Source organism: Mobula birostris, chromosome 18 (assembly GCF_030028105.1).
Source record: "Mobula birostris isolate sMobBir1 chromosome 18, sMobBir1.hap1, whole genome shotgun sequence".
NCBI classification, from domain to species: domain Eukaryota; kingdom Metazoa; phylum Chordata; class Chondrichthyes; order Myliobatiformes; family Myliobatidae; genus Mobula; species Mobula birostris.
Genome location: NC_092387.1, coordinates 44,631,370 through 44,652,773, shown reverse-complemented (window position 1 = coordinate 44,652,773; position 21,404 = coordinate 44,631,370). Strand labels below are relative to the sequence as shown.

Here is a 21,404-nt window from a genome sequence, read left to right as displayed (position 1 = left end):
ATAGCCAGTGAATTCTACTAGGGTGTGAAATCATGAGAATCAGTGTCTATCAGGGACTCAGAATCTGGTGAGTTGAAGCCTCTAGGTGCCACCGAGAATCAGTGAGAGTACTCTGAAGCTCCAATCTTAAGGTGAATGTATTTGTGGAACTTTACCACAGTGTGTGTCAGTCTGTGGGGAACTGTATCCCAGAGAAAATGTATGTGGATCCTGTCCCACAGTAAGTCAATGTCTATAGGCTGTCACTCAGATGGAATCAATGTGCGGAACTATACTTCAGTAGAAGTCTGTGTATGTGAATCCCATTGTGTGAAGTGTTGGTTTGGTCCCTAAGGGAGAAAGGGTGTGTTCATGTCTCCTTTGTAGCCACATCAGTTTTTTCTGGCTTCAATGTTTCCAGTGTATTACCTGTAACTCAGTTATTCCAGCGTCAGAGGGAAGTACTAATATTCCCATCAGAATGATACACCAGAGTGATACAAATCAGGCTTAGAACAATGACAATTATAAGCATATCTGGATACTTTATTGCAAAAATATGAGTCGCATTTCCTAGCACTGCAATTAAATACCAATTGGTACATAATATTCCAGTTCACATTTCGTAGGCTGTAAAAGCTGTACACATTTTAACAAGAATACATTAGCAATAATATTAAGCACTTCTAAGCAAGACATGTAGGAAAGTACAGTAAAAATCTGCAAACCACTTTCTACAATAAAATCTTCAAATCCACAACTGTACACCCGTAACCTTTGTCTTCAGTAATCTTATATATACATGGGGATGTGAACACCAGAAAAATACTTTGTTATATCCTTTTGCCAGTGGCACAATTAATTCCATGTATCTGCAGACAACACAACAGCTTACAGTCAGCATTTACTGTTGACACTTCACAATCGATCTTCAGCAGTCTGGTACATTGGCGAGGCTCTATGAACTTCCATAAAGCAGTATAATGCACATCATATTAACAGATGAGTAGAAGTGCATTGAGGACAATCAGAGTCAATCCCCCGAATCAAGGAGATGGTGGTTGACTTGAACCCTCTGAATATGACCACCTTGTTGCCTCCTAACTTCCTCTAATCATCTGATCTTCATGCAACCAATCTCACTTTCCATTATTTGTCACATCATCATACACACAAGCACTTTAATAATTACATTTCAGCTCCACCCTCCATTATTCTAACAGCACCTCATCCCACTGGCCTTCAATGAAATGCTGTTCATACATCAGACCCACAATCAAATATAGTTTCTAATAAATACATCTCAACAGGACAGTGAATAAAATGTCAATACATTTTAGCTCCTTCATATGTGTTATGAAAAAGAAATGCTCACAACTGGCAAGAAGCAAACTGTGCAACTAGACAAATTAGAATTGTATTAAACCTACACAGAAAGCTGAATTTATTTGCATAAAGGTTTGTCTTTTAATACACTTTAAATGCACTAACTGATAGAATGGTTTCTGCATGCGAAGTTGACAGTGACTTGCTGCAGAAACGTACATTAAAAGAATGAACAGCTTTCAGAGAATAACTGATTCTACAGAGGCTTACTGATCCAATCAACTCCTCACTCCATTACTGTAGTAAAACCAATAACCTAACATTAAATAGGAAAATAACTTTGATAAAATATGAGAGAAAAGTAATTAGCGGAAAACATTAAACATCCATAGTCTAAAAACAAAATCGACTGCAGATGCTGGAAATCTGAAACAAAAAAGTACTGGTATACTCAGCAGGTCATGCAATATCTGGTAAATAAGAAACTGGGTTAACAATTCAGACTAATGACCTATTGTTAACTCTTTCTCTCTACACTGGGCAGTCCTGTTGATTATCTCCAGCTTTTCCTGTTGTCTTTATTTCAAACATCTGGCAGGCAAATTCAAAAACTTTAAGATCACGATTTTGAGATGTTGAAGCCACCAAGCCCTACAAAGAATCTGAGGTTTTTGTTAAGAAATATTGAAAAGGTGGTTTGTCTTATATACTTATTTTAACACAACATATTCCAACAATTAATTTTAAATGGAGTTAAACAGTTGAATTAAATTGTACACTAGAATAACTTCAGAAGACTTCTGGTATGACTTGACAACATGTAAACTACAGAATGTATTTTGATCATGTGTATTCCACATTCCACATTAGTGTAAAGATCCAACTTATCAGTAACCAGTAACTGGTTGGTAGGATTATATTGCAAAAAATAATTATGTACATCTGCAGGACAGTAGTGCAGTTTCTACATCCAGCATCAGAACTTAATTTCTAAATAACAATGATTTTTTTTTAAATTTGAGCTTTATAATTTAAATACATTCCACCTTTAGCCTTCATTTTTCATTTATACCAGTTATTAAATCACAATTAATTCTCAACATCACAGCTGGTAAGTGACAACTTTTACAGAGTTACTTTACATTCAGTTAGTAGCAGTACCAATCTTTAGTCCTAGCATTAAAGTCTACTTTTTAAGACAATTGCTGTGAAACCCATCATGTGTTTTGGCCTGCTGTCGATTAGAAAGTTCAGTGCTGAGGTTTAAATCGTGCCATGTACAAACTGCAGTTCCGGCAGTAGAACTCACCAGCATCTGTGTGCGCCAGCTGGCACAGAGCACACAGGCGACCCCTAGTGGCAGGCCATGAAGTAGTCTGCTTAGTTGCTGGCCATTTTGTATGTACACCAATACCACTGGTCCTTGTAACAGTCCGGATGGGCAATTCCGTCCTATCACCATTTTGGGGGCGGACGTAAACTGCCTTCCTCCAGTCCTCATCGGGAGGTACATCAAGACGGACTGGACCTGGAACATTGGACCGTGTAGACTTCATGCAGGGGTATTTCTGAAGGTCCAAAGTATTTGCCATACTGTTGCTTTTTGGAAGAGTGTTCTGGCCAATGCCATGTCCCAGTCTGTAACGCACCAGAAAAGTGTCAAAATTATCAGGCAGCTCATGCTTGGCTTGGTGCAGTGGTCGACTCAGTGATGTCATGTGAGGCGAAACTTTGCAAAGTTGCTCTGCCCTAGTCTTGTCAGGAAGAACTGCTTGAATTAGTCTTTGCTTGATTACGTTTTCAACATTAATCTGGTCTTTTCTGATGGGTCTCTGTCCTAAGGTCAACTTCTTCTGTGAACGTGGCAGAGTACCGTAGTTCACTGCAACACTCTGGTAGTTCTCGTGGTTGAGAGCTTCACCCCGGTCAAACACAGCCAGAAATTTTTCGATGTTCTTGCCTGTTTTCCCAAAATAACAGTACATGTTAAAACCAGCATGGTGATCATATATAAACCAGCAACAACTACATTCATCGTAACTGATTGAAAGCTCAGTAAAACTGCTGCTTCAATCAATCATTGGCTGAAGTAACAGCAGATCACAAGAATTTCCACAATATTTCCCAAGATGTTGACTTTAGCTGTAGATCTTTTGATTGCTTTGCAACTTACTTACTCTAAGCACATGAATGGGACATGGAAACAAAATAGGAGCACCCAGATAACCCATGCATTCATAGCAAAAATGCACGAACGCCATACAGATAGTACCCAAGGTCAGAAGTGATCCGATGTACTTGGATCTGTGAGGAAGCAGTACCAACTGCTGAGCCACCAAACTGCTCTATATGCTGTAATAATAATCATTCATGATGCATCAGATGTAATCCACAGCAAGACTGCAATGTATACTTCTAGCCATTACTTACCACAGTATAAAAAACATATGCCATAAGCTTACCAAAAATATTATTTTACAAACATTTTCTGAATGCCGGCAAATGGTTAAGCAAGTTTTAGATTGCATGCAACACACATCAAAGTTGCTGGTGAATGCAGCAGGCCAGGCAGCATCTCTAGGAAGAGGTACAGTCAACGTTTCGGGCCGAGACCCTTCGTCAGGACTAACTGAAGAAAGAGCTAGTAAGAGATTTAAAAGTGGGAGGGGGAAGGGAAGATCCAAAATGATAGGAGAAGACAGGAGGTGGAGGGATGGAGCCAAGGGCTGTACAGGTGATTGGCAAAAGGGATATGAGAGGATCATGGGACAGGAGGCCCAGGGAGAAGGAAAGGGGGGGGAGCCCCAGAGGATGGGCAAGAGGTATATTCAGAGGGACAGAGGGAGAAAAAGGAGAGTGAGAGAAAGAATGTGTGTATAAAAATAAATAACGGATGGGGTACAAGGGGGAGGTGGGGCATTAGCGGAAGTTAGAGAAGTCAATGTTCATGCATCAGGTTGGAGGCTACCCAATGGAATATAAGGTGTTGTTCCTCCAACCTGAGTGTGGCTTCATCTTTACAGTAGAGGAGGCCATGGATAGACATGTCAGAATGGGAATGGGATGTGAAATTAAAATGTGTGGCGATCCTGCTTTCTCTGGCGGACAGAGCGTAGGTGTTCAGCAAAACAATCTTCCAGTCTGCCTCAGGTCTCACCAATATATAGAAGGCCACATCGGGAGCACCGGACACAGTATATCAATCACCCCAGCCGACTCACAGGTGAAGTGCCGCCTCACCTGGAAGAGCTGTCTGGGGCCCTGAATGGTGGTAAGGGAGGAAGGGTAAGGGCATGTGTAGCACTTGTTCCACTTACAAAGATATTAGATTGTTGAATTCAAGAGACCTCAGTCAACAATTTCAACACATTAGTTCTTTTATATCTGAAGACTAAGAAATACATGAAACACTGCAATGTGAAAAGAACACGAGATGGACAAGGATCTTATGGACAAACATAAGGACAAATATACATTGAAGATGCAAATGTTAGCATTTTGTAGAAGCAGGATTACCTGAAGCTCTGTTTGCATCACCAGACATGTTGGGCTGCAGTGGATCAGACGAAAGGTGCTGTGGTAGGAAGGGTTGATGTTGAGGGTAAGAGGCTAACACAAGAGGATCAGGGGAGGGGCCCCGGGCTATGGTCAAGGAAGAAGAACTGACTGATCTTTTTCGAGTCTCCACTTCTTTTCTTGGGGTTGCCATTGTTTCCTTGCAACATAAGTGGACATGATAAAATGAAGAGACATTACAGAAAGACACAGGAAATAAAGTGCCTCAAATTTAATCCTCTAAACTTTTGACTATATTGTCCAATTCACTAAGGGTTAATTCAGAAAGTAATATTTTATGTCTTTGTTGCCAGTTGCCACAGGAAGTTTTACTTACGATACTGTGAGGGATAATCACAGGGTTCTCTCGGTTAGCAAGGATAGTTCCACTCATGCTCCGAGCAATACGACGGAAATTTTCTGCACTGTAACTGTCATTTTCCACATTTTCTCTTGGAGCAACCTCATTGAAATGCACCTTGTAAAGCCAGATGTATAAATAAATACTTGGAAGTGAAAAGCTACAGAACAGTCCAAAAATTATGGGAATGCACTGAAATGCACTTGCATCATGCATTAATTTAACTACTCAATAAGCAGGTCCTATCTAATAATGTACATAACTGCATACAGTCTTAATCTTACATTATTTTCCTTCACATCAACTGGTAGTTTCTTGACCAGCCTTAAAATGTATCCACTGCAGTCCAGAAACAGGTCAATTTAAGATATTCTGATGAGAAATCATTGATCTAAAACATTAGATCAGTTGTTCTTTCCACAGATGCAGTTTGAACCTCTGAGTATTTTCAGCAGCTTGTTTTAATTTCATTTCTAAACATTTCATGAGATGATTTGTGCTGCTGATTAACTTATAGCTTGATTTCAGAATCAGATTTAACATCACCGGGATATGTCATGAAATTTGTTAACTTTACAGTAGCAGTATCATGAAATACATGATAAATAAATATAGAGAAACAAACTGAGTTATGTTAAGTGTGTGTATATGTGTGTGTATGTGTGTGTGTATATATATATATATATAGAGAGAGAGAGAGAGACACACACACACATATCTATACATATCTATGTGCGTGTGTATGTATATATATAGATATATATACATATATGTGTGTCTCTCTCTCTCTCTCTCTCTCTCTATATATATATATATATATATATATATATATATAGAGAGAGAGAGAGAGAGAGAGAGAGAGAGAGAGACACACACACACACACACACACACACACACACGCGTGTTAAAATAAGTAGTGCAAAATAACAGAAATAAAAAAAGTAGTTAATGGGTTCAATGTCCATTTGGAAATCGGATATCAGATAGCAGAGGGGATGAAGTTGTTCCTGAATCATTGAGGGCGTGCTTTCAGGCTTCTGTACTCCTTCCTGATGGCAACAATGTGAAGAGGACATGTCCTGCATGGTGGGGATCCCTTATGATGGACGCCACCTTCCTAAGGCACCACTCCTTAAAAATGTCTTGGATACTACGGGGACCGGAACTCATGATAGAGGTGACTAATTTTACAAGTTTCTGAAACTTATTTTGATCTTGTGTAGTAGCCCCCACCCCCATACTAGATGGTGAGGCAGTCAGTCAGAATGCTCTCCACAGTACATTTGTAGAAATTTTCGAGTGCATTGGTTGACAAACCAAATCTCCTCAAACTTTTAATGAGATATAGCCGCTGTCTTACCTTCTTTATAGCTGCATCAATATGTTGCGTCCAGATTAAGTTCTCAGAGGTACTGACACCCAGGAACTTGAAACTGCTCTCTCTCCACTTCTGATCACTCTATGAGGATTGCTTTGTGTTCCCTCATTTAACCTCCCAGAAGTTCACAATCAGTTCTTTGGTCTTGCTAGTTTCTTTTAACGCAGAGAGTGGTGAGTGCGTGGAATGGGCTGCCGGCAACGGTGGTGGAAGCGGAAACAGTAGGGTCTTTTAAGAGACTTTTGGATAGGTACATGGAACTTAGAAAAGTAGAGGGCTATGGGTAACCCTAGTAATTTCTAAGGTAGGGAACGTGTTCGGCACAACTTTGTGGGCCGAAGGGCCTGTACGGTGCTATAGGTTTTCTATGTTTCTATGTTTCTAATTTTGTGTGCAAGGTTGTTGCTGTGACACCATTCAACTAACTGGCATATTTCCCCGATCAAGCAGCAAGCAGGCATCATTGCTCCATTGCTTAGGCAGCTCTGACTTGCTTCCATATAGATTCTAATGTCATAACTGCCTTCCCAACACAGGCCACAGCAATGATGGAAGAGTACTGTCTCTAAATTGGTGACTGCAATGGTTGTCAACAAAGGCAATAGTGCTGTAGGCAGGAGGCACATCTTTACTCATGAGGAAAATATTAGATAAATATTTTTTTCTTAAAAAGCTACATATATTTTTTAAATTGACAATGTAAAACAACACCAAATTTTCATTTTAATCTGCTAAATGTCCACTTTATCCTCCATTGTACTATTTACTTGCAATTCAACATGCATAGCCTGAGGGAAACTAATTTACCATAAATGATTGAACACAGGGCATTTTATTACATGTAAAAGCAGACAAAATTACTTCAATTTAGAATGAAGTTTATAAAATGAAGAAACGAGGTGCTAGAGAAACTTAGTGCATCAGGCAGCATTTCTGAAAGGAAATGGACAGCTTATAAAAGGAAGAATTAGTGTTTTGTCTTACAAAGCTTTCAGTACCTTTGTGCTCACTGGTACAGCTGCTCGATAAGCATTGCGCTCAATCTCTGCAGTTGGGGTCTTTGATCGCCCTCTTTCAGGGAGAGAGGAGTGTTTTCTTGTAGCATTTACTGCAGAAACTAGTGACATAAAATCAAAAACATTTATTTTACTTTAAATGACATAATATAATTAGAGATATGATTTTAATTCATTCGGTCTTCAATGAGTGATCTATATTCCATAATAGTAAACTATTTTTTTCATTTAACAGTATCCTCAAAATATCCACAAAAGATTTAAGCTAATCCTAATAATTCCTATGTAAACCCAGCTATAACATCTAGAAAAGTTCATGGATATGTCTAATAAAGGCTCTGGATCTTCTGGTTACATTTGTGTTCCACTCCAATATTTCTGAACATTGATTACTACAGCAGTAAGTTGGCCAGTCTGTGTGAAATTAGATAAAATATCTAATTAGATAAATTAGATAAAAATATATAGGTAAGGAGTTAGAAACATGGATGGCTGTGCACCCAGAACGAGTGATTGAGAATGTGAGCCAAGCATGAAATTGAGATCAGGAACTGGAAACCAAACCATAACAGGAATTGTGGCTGGGACGGTGGGTGAGCAGGGAGGCTATGGGTGAAGGGGTCCTTTGATTGAAACCAGATATATATATATGCAAGAGAGCAAAGGCATATGTGCTGAAAAATCTGCAAGTGCAGAAATAAGAGAAAAAATTGATTATTTTATTGTTGGCTTTAATTCTGATTTTACTTCATGATGAACTGGCATCTGCAAAAGACATCTGGGAATGAATTGTGAAACAATTTAAATTCAACTCTGCTGTCATTTTTTTAATTTAAAAAAATAGCAAATGTGCTTTTAAAATATTCCATTTTAACAGAAAAAACCATCTTTATATATTAGAATCTGTACTAAATATGAAGAATTTCAGATTATTCAATTTAATTACAGCTTTAAGTTCAAGTTTAGTACATAAATCTAGATGTAAAAAAACTGACAAAAGTGTCCACAAGAGGTCTATTTAGGAAAAATAATCAATTGGCACTTAGCGCCAAAAACATAATGAAACACTGCTTTAGTCTTTTCCGCAGTCATGTGATTGAGTGCAAGAACTTGAGAAGTCAGTCTGCCTTTGCACCATTTTAATCCTCCAAATAAAGGAATGTTTCGGTTGGAAATTAAAGAAATGCACTCAATTTTGCAATCTAATTTTAACACGATTATAAACTCAATTGTTGGCAATAATATTGTCCTTATTATTAATGTCCAAGATAGATTCAGGTCTAGGTTTAGAATCCATTATGTGATGCGAAACAAAGACAATTTTTATTAAGCATATTTAAGATGCCTTTAGAAGTACCAGCTAAAATAGCTCCATCACCATAAGATGAACATCTTCCTCATTTAACGCTGCTCGTTAAGTAACCACCAGCTACTCAAGCTTCTTTATTTCGTCAGCTACTAAAGCTCTCAATTGTTATGCCCATATTTCAATAGTCCAATAAATCTCTCGCCAAACACCCTCAATCTATTCTGCAAACTTGCTGTGCATATCCTAACTCACACCAAGCTCTATTTATCCATCATCCAGCACTTTGTGGCCTACTGGGTTCTCAGTTAGGCAAAAGCATGATTTTAAATTGCCATGCTTTCTTTCAAATTCATTCATGGTTTTGCCTCTTTCCTGTCTCTCTTTTCCCTGTGAGCAACTGAGATATTTGTATTCTCCAGTTTGGTCTCTACCAAATTTAATGTCTCCAGTATGTCATCAGCTCCCACAATTTTAAGCTCAGAAATTCCCTCAATAAAGCTCTCTTCTTTTATTTATTTAAAATGCTCCTTTAAAGCCTGCCTCTTCGATTAAGCTTTTGGTCTTGGTTTTCTAGTTTCTCATTCTGCAGCTTGGCATTTGATTCCATTTAATAACAGACTCCCATGAGCAAGTCCAGGATGTACAAGTAATTAAATTTGGCCATAATCAAAATGGATGAAAGTTATGAATTTATTCAGGGCTACTTTACTGCTTTACAATAGGTGAACTACTGAATGGGGAAACTAGAACTGAATCAGGTATAAAAGTGGTACATAGATTTGGGTGGTTTCAATATATTTAGGGGCAAAAAAGATTGAAAGTAAAGTAGTAGTTTGCAAATAAAAGACCTTTTTTTTGCAGCAGAGTATTGACAGTAGCTCACAGTACTCTGAATGCTAGGTGGAATCAATAAGCTACATGCCTACGTAGGTGCAAGGAAATAGAACTGTGATAAAAGTAAATGTGAGGACGAGGAAATCAAGAATTCTTCTTCTTTAGCAGTCGAGATTCCTTGAATAATTTGCAAAACAGTGAAATAGACATGAGGCTACCCAGTTATGACAAGTTTTAATTCACGTTTTACTGCATTCTAGCAATCAATCTTTTCAGGAAACTCACTGGTTCCTTCTCAGAGCTTAAACAAGATCTTCAATCCTGAAGTAATTGGTCACTAATTACTGAATACTATAAACAGTACATTCAAAGTTTAGTCATAGTTTCTATAAAATAGGAAGAGGTATTTTTCATTCATATGTTGCGCCTTCTTACCTGGTTTTGTGCTATTTTGCTTGGTGGCCTTCTCAGCCGATTGTCTACTTGGTAGGTATCTTCTACTCTCGGAAGCTTGCAGACTTGCTTGATAAAGGGATTCCAACTCTGAAAACTCAAGTTCCATGTCTTGATTTTTATTATCAATCAACTGCACTTGTTGCCCATGACCATGCAAATGTTGTTGTTCACTGCTTTGGCAAACCGACTGAGGCACATAGTGTTCTCTAATATCATCAATCCGTTGGTCTACAGCTACAGGAGGACTCGTGGAATACCCAAGCTGCTGCCTCATTGGCGCAGAGTTGTTGTTAGAACAGGCTTCTCTGAAAAGTGACTGGACAGTGTTTAGGCATCTTTGCTTATATATCTCATCTGTCAGAGGATCAGATGAAGAACCTGGTCTTTCCGAGAGACAGCTCAGATCTCTTGCAGCAGTGTTAGTCTTTGCTCTATAGGAAGGAACAGACACCTCAGCTTTACAATCTAAAGGTCCATCTGAAACCTGGGGAGAATATAAGCTGTCACTAGGCCACTTTGCACTGTCCAACTGATCCTTGCCCTGAAGAATTACTACCTGTTGATTAATATTCAGCGGTAGCTGCAAAACTTCCTGATCAATTTTCTTTGGCCGAAAATTGGAATATGCTCTTTTATAATTGCCATCATCACTTTCCTGGCCCAACCTGGTATTTAATCTTTGAATTGGTGCTATCATTGACTTTACATTACCCATATCAACTGCTGGCTTGATCTTTGGTGAATGGACACCTTCAATCTCTGAGTCGAACTCCAAATTCAAATCACTTCTGTGCGATTCATGGGTAGACGACAGTGCAGGAAACCAGTTCAAGTTTGTAGAAGACAAGGTTGTACACTGAGATATACTGGAGTCAGTTGTGTTATATTCAAGTTGTTTTGAACTGAAATGCACAGGAGGATTGGTCTTTGGATACTTAAGCATTCCATCCTTTTGTGTTGACGCCTGACTGTGGGGAGATGATGATGAAAATGTGTGACTCACATCTCCATGTTCAGCAGTAAGCAAAGGCAAAGAGCCATGTTTGTTCATTTTCAGTTTGTGATCAAGTGGAAAACAATCCAATGACTCTTCATTCATCAGATCGTCATTATTATTCAATTGATGAACATCCATTGTACCCCTTGTACATTTCTCCTCCATCTTCTCCCCTGGAACCCAATTGTAGTTGTGAAAAGTTGGAAGCTCATAGGTATTTTGAGCAGATTGGTTCTGTTTCAGTTCAGGAGTCAATGTAGCAGAAGCTTGGCCATGCGATTCGGAGTGAGGGCTGTGTGACCGGGGTGTATGCTGGACTTGTAGTTGATGATGGGAGGCAGGAAAGACTGGGGAAGATTTGGGCCTGTGGTCTGGCTCACTGATGGGTTCCATTACTCTCTCTGATGCTAACAGTATTTGGACCTGGCCAGCCTGCATACTGAAATAAAGAATGGCATTAGTTCCAAAATTTAGTTCTGAATATTATTCAATGCCCACACACAGCACATTTAATGCTTATCTTTACCAATAAATTAATTTAATTAATCTCTACATTTAAAATTGTATATCAGAATCCAATTGATTATAGAAAGAGTCATCCTGCATTCAACTTGAATTGCTCAGAAAGAGTGGAAAAAGTTGAAATCAACTCAGGTCAAAATGCATGAGAAAATGAAAACCACATATGTTCTGCAGTGGAGTCTCAATGCACATTTCAAAATCCCATTTTGCAAATATGATTAGAAGGTTAGAAATCATTATAAACAACAAAAGAGGCAGCCAACACCACATAACCCTTTGTTCAAATCTTTTAAATTTATAAAGTTATGAATGCATGACTTAATATTTGTTCTATTGCAATTTTAGATCCAAAGAAGTGGTATTCTTTAAATCAGTGCAAGTGCCATGATACCACAGAGGTTCTACAGGTTACTTTTTATACATGGCACCTTAAGAAAATTTCAAAATACACTTACTTAAATAAGGCTAATTTTTATGTCTTATTTCACAGGATAGCTTCCTTGATGCTCAAATTGCATTTATCTGATATCATGCCCCTCTTAATCCTAAAGATACTACCTTTTGCATTCAGTCACAGGATCCCCAGGTGGAGGGGAGTGGATGGTTTGTTGCATGCTCTCCTGCAGACTTCGAATCTTCTTCATGCAAATATGCAGCTTCTTATCAGCAAGGGCTCTGCTGTGTGTGATGGTATTGCCTTCATGCATAGCAAGTCTTAGTTTAGCTAAAATGCAAAACAGCAGAAAAAAAAATGCACACGCAGACCCAAACAACATGCAGTTGTAAAATAGAAATATGAGAAATTCACAAAATGCGCTGATGAAATGTTAGTGGTGTTTGTAAGTAATCTATTAACAATGCTGTTACAGAAAAAGTTGTTTGCAAACAAGAACTTATCCAACATCAAAACAAATGATGAATGTGTCATATCTTATGAGGAATACACATGACTCCACATAACTAAGCGAAAGCCAAATGAAAAGCAAAGTGAATGAGAAGCACAAACATTACTTTTCAACAAAAAATGCTAAAAAACATGGAAATGTTCAAGAGCATGAAGGAAATGTGCAATCATATTTACCTAATTTGCAGTATTGAGAATCTGTATTTTCAATCAATATCAAACACCAAGAGTTTTAAACTACCAGTTAGATTCAATGGAACTATAGAAATTTTGAACATCTTTGGCTTAAACAAAATGAAAAGTTAAAAATCAACTGTTTTAAGCACAGAGCAACACACACAAAACCATGGAGGAACTCAGCAGGTCAGGCAGTGTCTAAGGAAATGACTAAGCAGTTGATGTTTCAGGCCAAGACCATTCATCAGGATCCAAAACGTCCCGGCCTGAAACATTAATTGTTTATTCACTTCCATGGATACTGCCTGACCTGCTGAGTTCCTCCAGCATTTTGTGTGTGTTGCTCTGGATTTGTAGCATCTGCAGAATCTCTTGTGTTTATGTTTTAAGCACATTTTAGAATAAACATTAAGAAAGCTATTAATTGTTCTGAACAAAACGATAAGACACTGGTTCTACATACTGTATTAATTTGAAAATTCAGATACTCTTGTCATTTCAGAATAAAAACTCTCCATAAAATATTTAATGAAAAGACTTCAAAACCATTTTTTAAGCCTGTAGTATTTCCAATTGGCAACTGGTATGCATATAAAGAAAAAAAGTGAGCAACTGATTCACTTTCTAGCCAAGTGAAGGATCTCATAACTGGTTAGCATAGCTTTTAGTCTGCAAGCAGCAGAGGCAGTTAGGGTTACTTACACACAGCTTCATTGCAGAGATTGAGCGCTGCAGCCAAGTCATCCTTTTGTTCAAGATGGAAAGACTGTTCTAATAGAGAGTCTACCTCCTGCAATGACCTCTCAAACTTGTCAGTCTTCCCTGCAGAAGCAACACCAGGGTATTTTTTTTCCACATGCACATAATTAAACATTTACTGCAATCCAGTATCAAAACATAGCATCGGCTGATAAACTAATTTTCAACATTTTATAAATTCGCCTTTATCAAAACTTTAGTAAAAATTTCAAACTAGTGAGAGAAAATTAAAAACATATTCTAGTCTACAAATTTCCCTCCCCAAAATTCAATCAAGTTCAAACCCAGTAATCAGTATATGGTGACCTTAAGGGACAGTAAATGTTAAGAGACTATGATGTGGTTTAATGACCTCTATTGCAAATACTCAATCTGAGAAAGGTCACACAATCGGCAAGGAATGAGAATAGATGGGTTCCTTCTCAGAATCCAGAAAAATAAATACAGAAGTGACCACCTCTGCTTCTGCAGTTTTGGAGAGATAACCTATTAATAATGCAGTGGAAATTAGTGACCTGGAAGTGCTAGAAGTATGGATCATACTGCACTGAAGAGTACATAAACACCAGTCCTGCACTATACACAGCCTTGGATGATTCAGTAAACTGCAACATTAAAACAGCTCTATTAAAGCAGAAAGACAGAAAATTAGCAAAGAGTAATCCAATGACAATCAGGTCAGGTACATTGTAAAGCCATTTAGGGGAAATAGGGAGATATGGAAATGGTCCAAAATAAAGAAGAAAGAATAAATTCCTTTATGTTCAAATGATAAGTTTCCCATTTATTCAAGGCTATTCAAGTGACTAACTACAGTAAAACACAAGTAAATTACCTAAGTTTCATTAAGATTATGCAATTTAACATAATCTGCATAATAGATGCCACAGTAGCATAGCAGTTAGCATGACACTATTACAGCTCAGTGTCAGAGGTCAGAGTTCAATCCCAGCATCCTCTGTAAGGAGTCTATACGCCCTTCTTGAGGAATGCATGGGTTTCCTCCAGGTGCTCCTGCTTCTTCCCACAGTCCAAAGATGCACCAGTTGATAGGTCAACTAACCATTGTAAATTGATTAGCCTACGATTAATCAGGGGCTGCTGGGCAACACTGCTTGAAAGGCCAGAAGGAGCTGCTCCACACTGAGGTGGCAGTTCTCCAATATTGAGACAAATTTCAAATGCATGTAAATGCAATACTTGTAAGGCACCAAAACGCATTATACTGATAGTTGAGGTATTTCTCCTTCAGTTTGTTTTTACCCCCAACATGCATGAATTTTATAACTATAAATCTTGATAGCATACAGACAAAAATACAGAAGTAGTTTTCTTGTAAGATTTCTTTGAGTCATATTGGAAGATTTTGTTTTGCAAGCCAGTCATTAATCTTTTAAAGCAAAATGGAAATTTACTAGTACAACTAATTCCGGCTACCAAGTTCTGCTCTGTGATTTGAAGCTGAATGAGCTCTTCTGTGAGATTCATCTTTCCTTACAATTGCATGGAATTTCTCACATGTTCTGTAGATTGCATGTTATTAATCAGGTGAACAAAAAGTGAAATTCAGAAATCAATGGATTTAAATGCAATCATATGCATCAATACCACAGGGGACATGTAGGAGAGCCTGTAATGACATTATGACAATACCAGAAAAATGAGCATAATATTTTTAACAGCTCTCTAAAATGGAAGAGGCAAACATCAAAAACTGCAAAGATCAAATTTGAAAGGATTGCCTTCAGATTGTATATGTCTATTGTGATAGTTTTTTTAAAAAAAAGGCTTAGAACTTTTAAACATTAATTCAATTCTGTTCAAATCAGCTTCCAACAAATATTGTATTACAGGGTGTAGACCAAACAGCAGGGAAACACTCACCCTGATTTTGTAGTTCATCCAGGTCCATGAATTTGCTAGGCCGTGGGTTGAATACCATTGCTGCTTCCTTTTCCCTCAATTTCTTTCTCCTCAGTTCCTCCTCTTTAGTTCTTCTTTTAATCTCCTCTTCCAGCTCATCTAATTCACTTCGCAAGGGATTACTGTGATTTTCAACTGAATGAAGAACATATAAAATTGTCACTGCCATTATAAACATTTTATTCATAAAACATTACTATTTCCAGAAAGTACTGAAAGAGTTACAGTGTGCACATTTTTAAAGCACTGTACAATTTTGAATAAATATGAAGGTATGCATGTATTTTAAGGTGGATCAGAGCTGGGGCTGCAAACTTCACCTGTGGCTCAAGATGCCTAACAAGGGCTTTTGGTGCATTTTCTTTTACATGAAATTTGGTACTGCATTGCATTTATATGTCTAGTCATCAACAATTAAACTGCTGACAGGCGCCAGGAACCCTCATCTTAACAATGATAGTGTCTAGCAGACGATTGCTATTTGCAACCATATTCTGGCAGAAGTGCCAAGAAGGTAATGATTAACTGTGTTATCACTCCAAAATTACCCAGTTATAGCCATTAGCTAGCAAATTCCACGAAGAGGTACCATAAACCTGCAATGATTATTTTGTGATGTTGTAAGTGTTTTTGCTGCCTCTGAATTTATTTTCAGGGAGCAGGATATTTCAAGAGCATTTAGAGGCTTTTTTGTCTGATGCTAGCACATCAAATGGCAAGCTTTCTTACTCAAGCAAGTTCTCAGGGTATCTAATTTAATCTTGTTCAGTACCACCACAGATAGTAAAAATTGGAAAAGATTAGCTCCAATTTTTAGTTTCATACTTGTCCGCCTAGTGAGGAAGAAAGAATGGGAAAGAGTCTAGGCTAAATATAATTTCTAAATATTGAAAAGAGAAAAGCTAAGTGAAGACCAAGAGAAATATAAGTGAGATATAATTCTCATAAAATTACACAAGATCTTCATTGTTAAAACTAATGGCTAGACAGCAAAATAAATTTAAAATAATTATTATAATCTCTCCCAAATCCAATATTTTGTCCAGACATCAGTACATAACTAATTTGAACCATCAACAGGCATGGTGTCAAGTTCCAGTGTTAAGTGCAAGTGGGGATTAACGAACTTGTATTCTCGTTCTCATCAACTATACCAAGTATTTGTCAAAGGCAGCTGCTGTACTGCTCTTCCAAGAATACCATTAACCAGCAGACACTGAAGGTCAATGTTTCTACCATTCAGAGACATGAAAGCTTTCCTAAGTATCTACACAGTACAAAACAGAACTGAAACACGTGGTGAGCTCATCCTAATGTATTTAGCACTATACTTCTATTTCTAGCATGAAATCAGTACATTTCTCTAACATAATTTAACTCGCTGATTCTACTTGTCACTCAGCAAAATTAATAACACATTAGAGTGAAAAAAGATCATTATACTAAACACAGTCCTGAACTGTTAGAAATGAAATTTAGCTCAGAAGCGATTGTGGGCACCGAAAGACTTTCAACTGTGCTTTTCAAGACCTCAGAATATCCCAAAACACTTAAGGACATTTTTGACATTTAATCATGATTTTCATGACATAAACTATGCACAGAACAATGTCACAAACAATAATGTAACAAATGCCCCATTTGACATCCAATTTATGTCATTGTGAAGATTTCCAAACAATCCAGACCCCTCACAGCCTGCTAGTCATCAACTACAGCTCAAACATCAATACCACAACACCAAAAAAAGCTTATCTCTAAAATTCTGAACCTTGGCATTAAGGACGAGACTTCCTGATTGGCATACCATTTCATCTACCCCAACCTCAACACTGGTGCTCCTCAGGGTTTTGTGCTGAATCTTTGTTCCACTCACTGCATTCCTAGCAGTGTGTGGCCAAAGTACAGCACCAGCTCAATCTTTACATTCATCAGTGATTTTACTGTTATCGATCAAATCATCAACAATGATCAGATGGAACTTTGTGTCATGGTATCATAATAACAACTTAAAATAAAAAGATGAGGGAATCTGATGCTGACCTAAGGAAAGTTGGGGGTGGGGTGGGGGTGAGAGGGGTGCTTAATGAATGTAACCCTACCCTCATCAACTGGCCTGCTGTAGAAATGGCTGACATCTTAAAGTACTTTGACATCCATGTCATCAGCAACCTCACCTCGATGATCTGGGAAGCACACCAGCATATTCACTTTCCTGGGCAGCTGAGAAGATTCAGCATATCCAAGAGCTTTCTTTCAGACTTCTACAGGTTCACTATAGTGAGTCACCTAATGGATTGCTTCTTAGCCCAGTATAATAATTGCTATGCTCCGGGCCAGCTGAACTTGCAGAAAGTGGTAAACACAACTCAGTCCATTACAGGCTTGTCATTTCCTTCCATCCAACCTGCTGAGAGTTGATACAGGATGCTTGGAAGTCCAGACATCTAGACTTAAGAACAGCTTCTTCGCCACTGCTATCAAACACTGAATGAACCTTCCACACACCCTTCCCAATGGTGCTTTCATTTTCGCTTATCACTACATTAGTTATCTACTGATTGCACCACAATCTCTGCACAATTCTGCTGTTTTGCAGTCGTCATTATTTATTATTACCATGTATAATATCTTCTCTGTGAGCTTCATGCAGATAAGTTTCATTTGCGCTCTGACATCGTTGACAATAAACTAATCTATTCTGATCTAATTCTCTCAAAATTATGGCCACTTTCTGCAGTACACCATTCTTTACTGCACTATTCCCACCACAAAGGATGATCTCATACATTTCCCATATTATATTCCAGCATATCCTCACTCATTCAACTTGCCGTTTATATCACCAAAGTGTCTCTGCATCTTCCATCCATCTGACATAACACACAGCATAATATCATCAGCAAATCTGAATATACAGTGGCATGCAAAAGTTTGGGCACACCTGGTCAAAATTTCTGCTACTGTGAGTAGCTAAGCAAGTAAAAGATGAACTGATTTCCAAAAGGCATAAAGAAGTTAAAGATGCAAACAACAGGAATTCTGCAGATGCTGGAAATTCAAACAACACACATCAAAGTTGCTGGTGAACGCAGCAGGCCAGGCAGCATCTCTAGGAAGAGGTACAGTCCACGTTTCAGGCCGAGACCCTTTGTCAGGACTAACTGAAGGAACAGTTAGTAAGAGTTAGTAAGAAGTTAAAGATGACAAGTTTCTTTAATATTTTAAGCAAGAAAACTTCTTTTATTTCCATCTTTTACAGTTTCAAAATAACAAAAAAGGAAAAGGGTCCGAAGCAAAAGTTTGGGCACCCTGCATGGCAGTACTTAGTAACACCCGCTCTGGCAAATATCATAGCTTGTAAATGCTTTTTGTAGTCAGCTAAGAGTCTTTCAATTCTTCTTTGGGGGATTTTTGCCCTTTCCACTTCACAAAAGGCTTCTAGTTCTGTGAGATTCTTGGGCCGTCTTGCATTTTTTTGAGGTCTATCCATAGATTCTCAATGACGTTTAGGTCAGGGGACTGCGAGGGCCATGGCAAAACCTTCAGTTTGCACCTCTTGAGGTCATCCATTGTGAATTTTGAGGTGTGTTTAGGATCATTATCCTGTTGTAGAAGCCATCCTCCTTTCATCTTCAGCTTTTTTACAGACGGTGTGATGTTTGCTTCCAGAATTTGCTGGTATTTAATTGAATTCATTCTTCCCTCTACCAGTAAATGTTCCCTGTGCACTGGCTGCAACACAAGCCCAAAGCATGATCGATCCACCCCCGTGCTTAACAGTTGGAGAGATGTTCTTTTCATGAAATTCTGCACCCTTTTTTCTCCAAACATACCTTTGCTCATTGCGGCCAAAAAGTTCTATTTTAACTTCATCAGTCCACAGGACTTGTTTCCAAAATGCATCAGGCTTGTTTAGATGTTCTTTTGAACCTTTTGAACAGAACTTTTTGGCCGCAATGAGCAAAGGTATGTTTGGAGAAAAAAGGGTACAGAATTTCATAATAATAACACCTCTCCAACTGTTAAGCACAGGGGTGGATCGATCATGCTTTGGGCTTGTGTTGCAGACAGTGGCACGGAGAACATTTACTGGTAGAGGGAAGAATGAATTCAATTAAATACTAGCAAATTTTGGAAGCAAACATCACACCGTCTGTAAAAAAGCTGAAGATGAAAGGAGGATGGCTTCTACAACAGGATAATGATCCTAAACACACTTTAAAATCCACAATGGACTACCTCAAGAGGCGCAAGCTGAAGGTTTTGACATGGCCCTCGCAGTCCCCCGACCTAAACATCATCGAAAATCTGTGGATAGACCTCAAAAGAGCAGTGCATGCAAGACGGCCCAAGAATCTCACAGAATTGGAAGCCTTTTGTAAGGAAGAATGGGTGAAAATCCCCCAAAGAAGAATTGAAAGACTCTTAGCTGGCTACAAAAAGCGTTTACAAGCTGTGATACTTGCCAAAGGGGGTGTTACTAAGTACTGCCACGCAGGGTGCCCAATCTTTTGCTTCAGGCCCTTCTCCTTTTTCATTATTTTAAAACTGTAAAAGATGGAAATACAAAAGTTTTCTTGCTTAAAATATTAAGGAAATGTGTCATCTTTAACCTTATGCTTTTTGGAAACCAGCTCATCTTTTACTCGCTTAGCTATTCACAGTAACAGAAATTTTGACCAGGGTTGCCCAAACGTTTGCATGCCTTTGTATTACACTCGGTATCCTCATCAAAATTACTGATTTAGACTGTGAACAGTTGGGTCTTTGGCACCAATTCCTTTGACACCCAATGTCACACCCTCCCACTAGAAAGTGGTCAGCTTCTGAGTCCTTGATGCACTATGTCACCTACAATCCCACATTCTCTTTGTTGAATCATCACAAATCTATCTGACAATTCTTATACACCGCATCATCTAAATTCTCTGATCTATTTTGCTAGTCAAACCTTGAATAACTCCAACAGATATGTCAATGATGATTCTCTCTCATAAATCCATTTTACACTGCCTATTTCTTTTATTATCTTGTCTGTGTCTTGCTACTAATTTGTAATAATAACTTCTAGTGATTGCCCTTTTATAAATCAGGTTAACTCAGCAACAGTTCGAATATTCTCTCCCCCTCCTTTATTAAATAATGGGATTTAATTTTTCTTCCTTCCAATCTGTGAAACCTATTCCACTGTCAAAGAAAATTTCCCGTCCTGGGGTTCGTTAATTTTCAGTCCATTAATTACTCCAGTGCTTTTCTGAGCTGTTCATTGACTCTAGATCTATCATTCTCATTCTCCACTATTTTTGGGTGGTTTTTTTTGGGTGTCTTTTTCCATAAGCCTTACATGAATATTTGGCTTCAGCTAAAGATAAGGAGCATTTGCTATGGAACATTTGAGAGAGCTGGGCAGAATCAGATTTCTGAAAGACTGTAGTTTGGTTTGGGGTCTCTTGCAGACCACTAGGGAAGCTGCACGGAGGATCCCACCCAAAGGGGAGACCCTATTGTAAGAAGTGCTTTGTGCAGACGAATGGTTCAAATGAGTGTAAGTGCCAATACTCCTGAGTTAGCCAGTTCATTCAAAATGGTCTTCAAGGGAAGTTTGAACTGTGGCTGGTGTCCTTCATGCAGAATGTAGGTTCAGCGTGTGAATAATCAAAGCGAAGCATTCGGATTACTTAAGAAACTAGCTCCAATGTTTATGTGCTTATTTGGACTGGTTTAACTGTAATGGGCCCTTTTATTTTTTATTTTCTTTTTCTGTTAACCACTTATTAAAGTTTAAATATTGGGAAATATATTTCCTTTGTAATTTTATGCCAGTGTACGAGCTGTTATTTTTCTGGCAAACAATAATTTTCCCCTCATCAGGACTAACTAAGTCCTGACGAAGGGTCTCGGCCC

At 38.3% G+C, this 21,404-nt stretch overlaps 1 protein-coding gene across 6 annotated transcripts in view; it reads right to left on the bottom strand.

Moving 5' to 3' along the window:
- Positions 1–504: 504 nt before the first annotated feature.
- usp54a (ubiquitin specific peptidase 54a) overlaps positions 505–21,404 on the bottom strand; it is a 150,555-nt gene continuing 129,655 nt past the window's right edge. For 4 of the 6 annotated variants that reach the window (XM_072282582.1, XM_072282585.1, XM_072282584.1 and 1 more), the window contains 8 exons: positions 15,459–15,632; positions 13,518–13,637; positions 12,293–12,458; positions 10,195–11,651; positions 7,599–7,717; positions 5,198–5,338; positions 4,822–5,020; positions 505–3,265 (listed from right to left, as the gene is read on the bottom strand). In XM_072282582.1, coding sequence (XP_072138683.1) covers positions 2,556–3,265; positions 4,822–5,020; positions 5,198–5,338; positions 7,599–7,717; positions 10,195–11,651; positions 12,293–12,458; positions 13,518–13,637; positions 15,459–15,632 — 3,086 coding nt within the window. In that variant the 3' untranslated portion in view covers positions 505–2,555. Of the gene's footprint in view, positions 3,266–4,821; positions 5,021–5,197; positions 5,339–7,598; positions 7,718–10,194; positions 11,652–12,292; positions 12,459–13,517; positions 13,638–15,458; positions 15,633–21,404 lie in introns of those variants that run through there. The other 2 variants (XM_072282586.1, XM_072282587.1) reach the window with 2 other exon arrangements.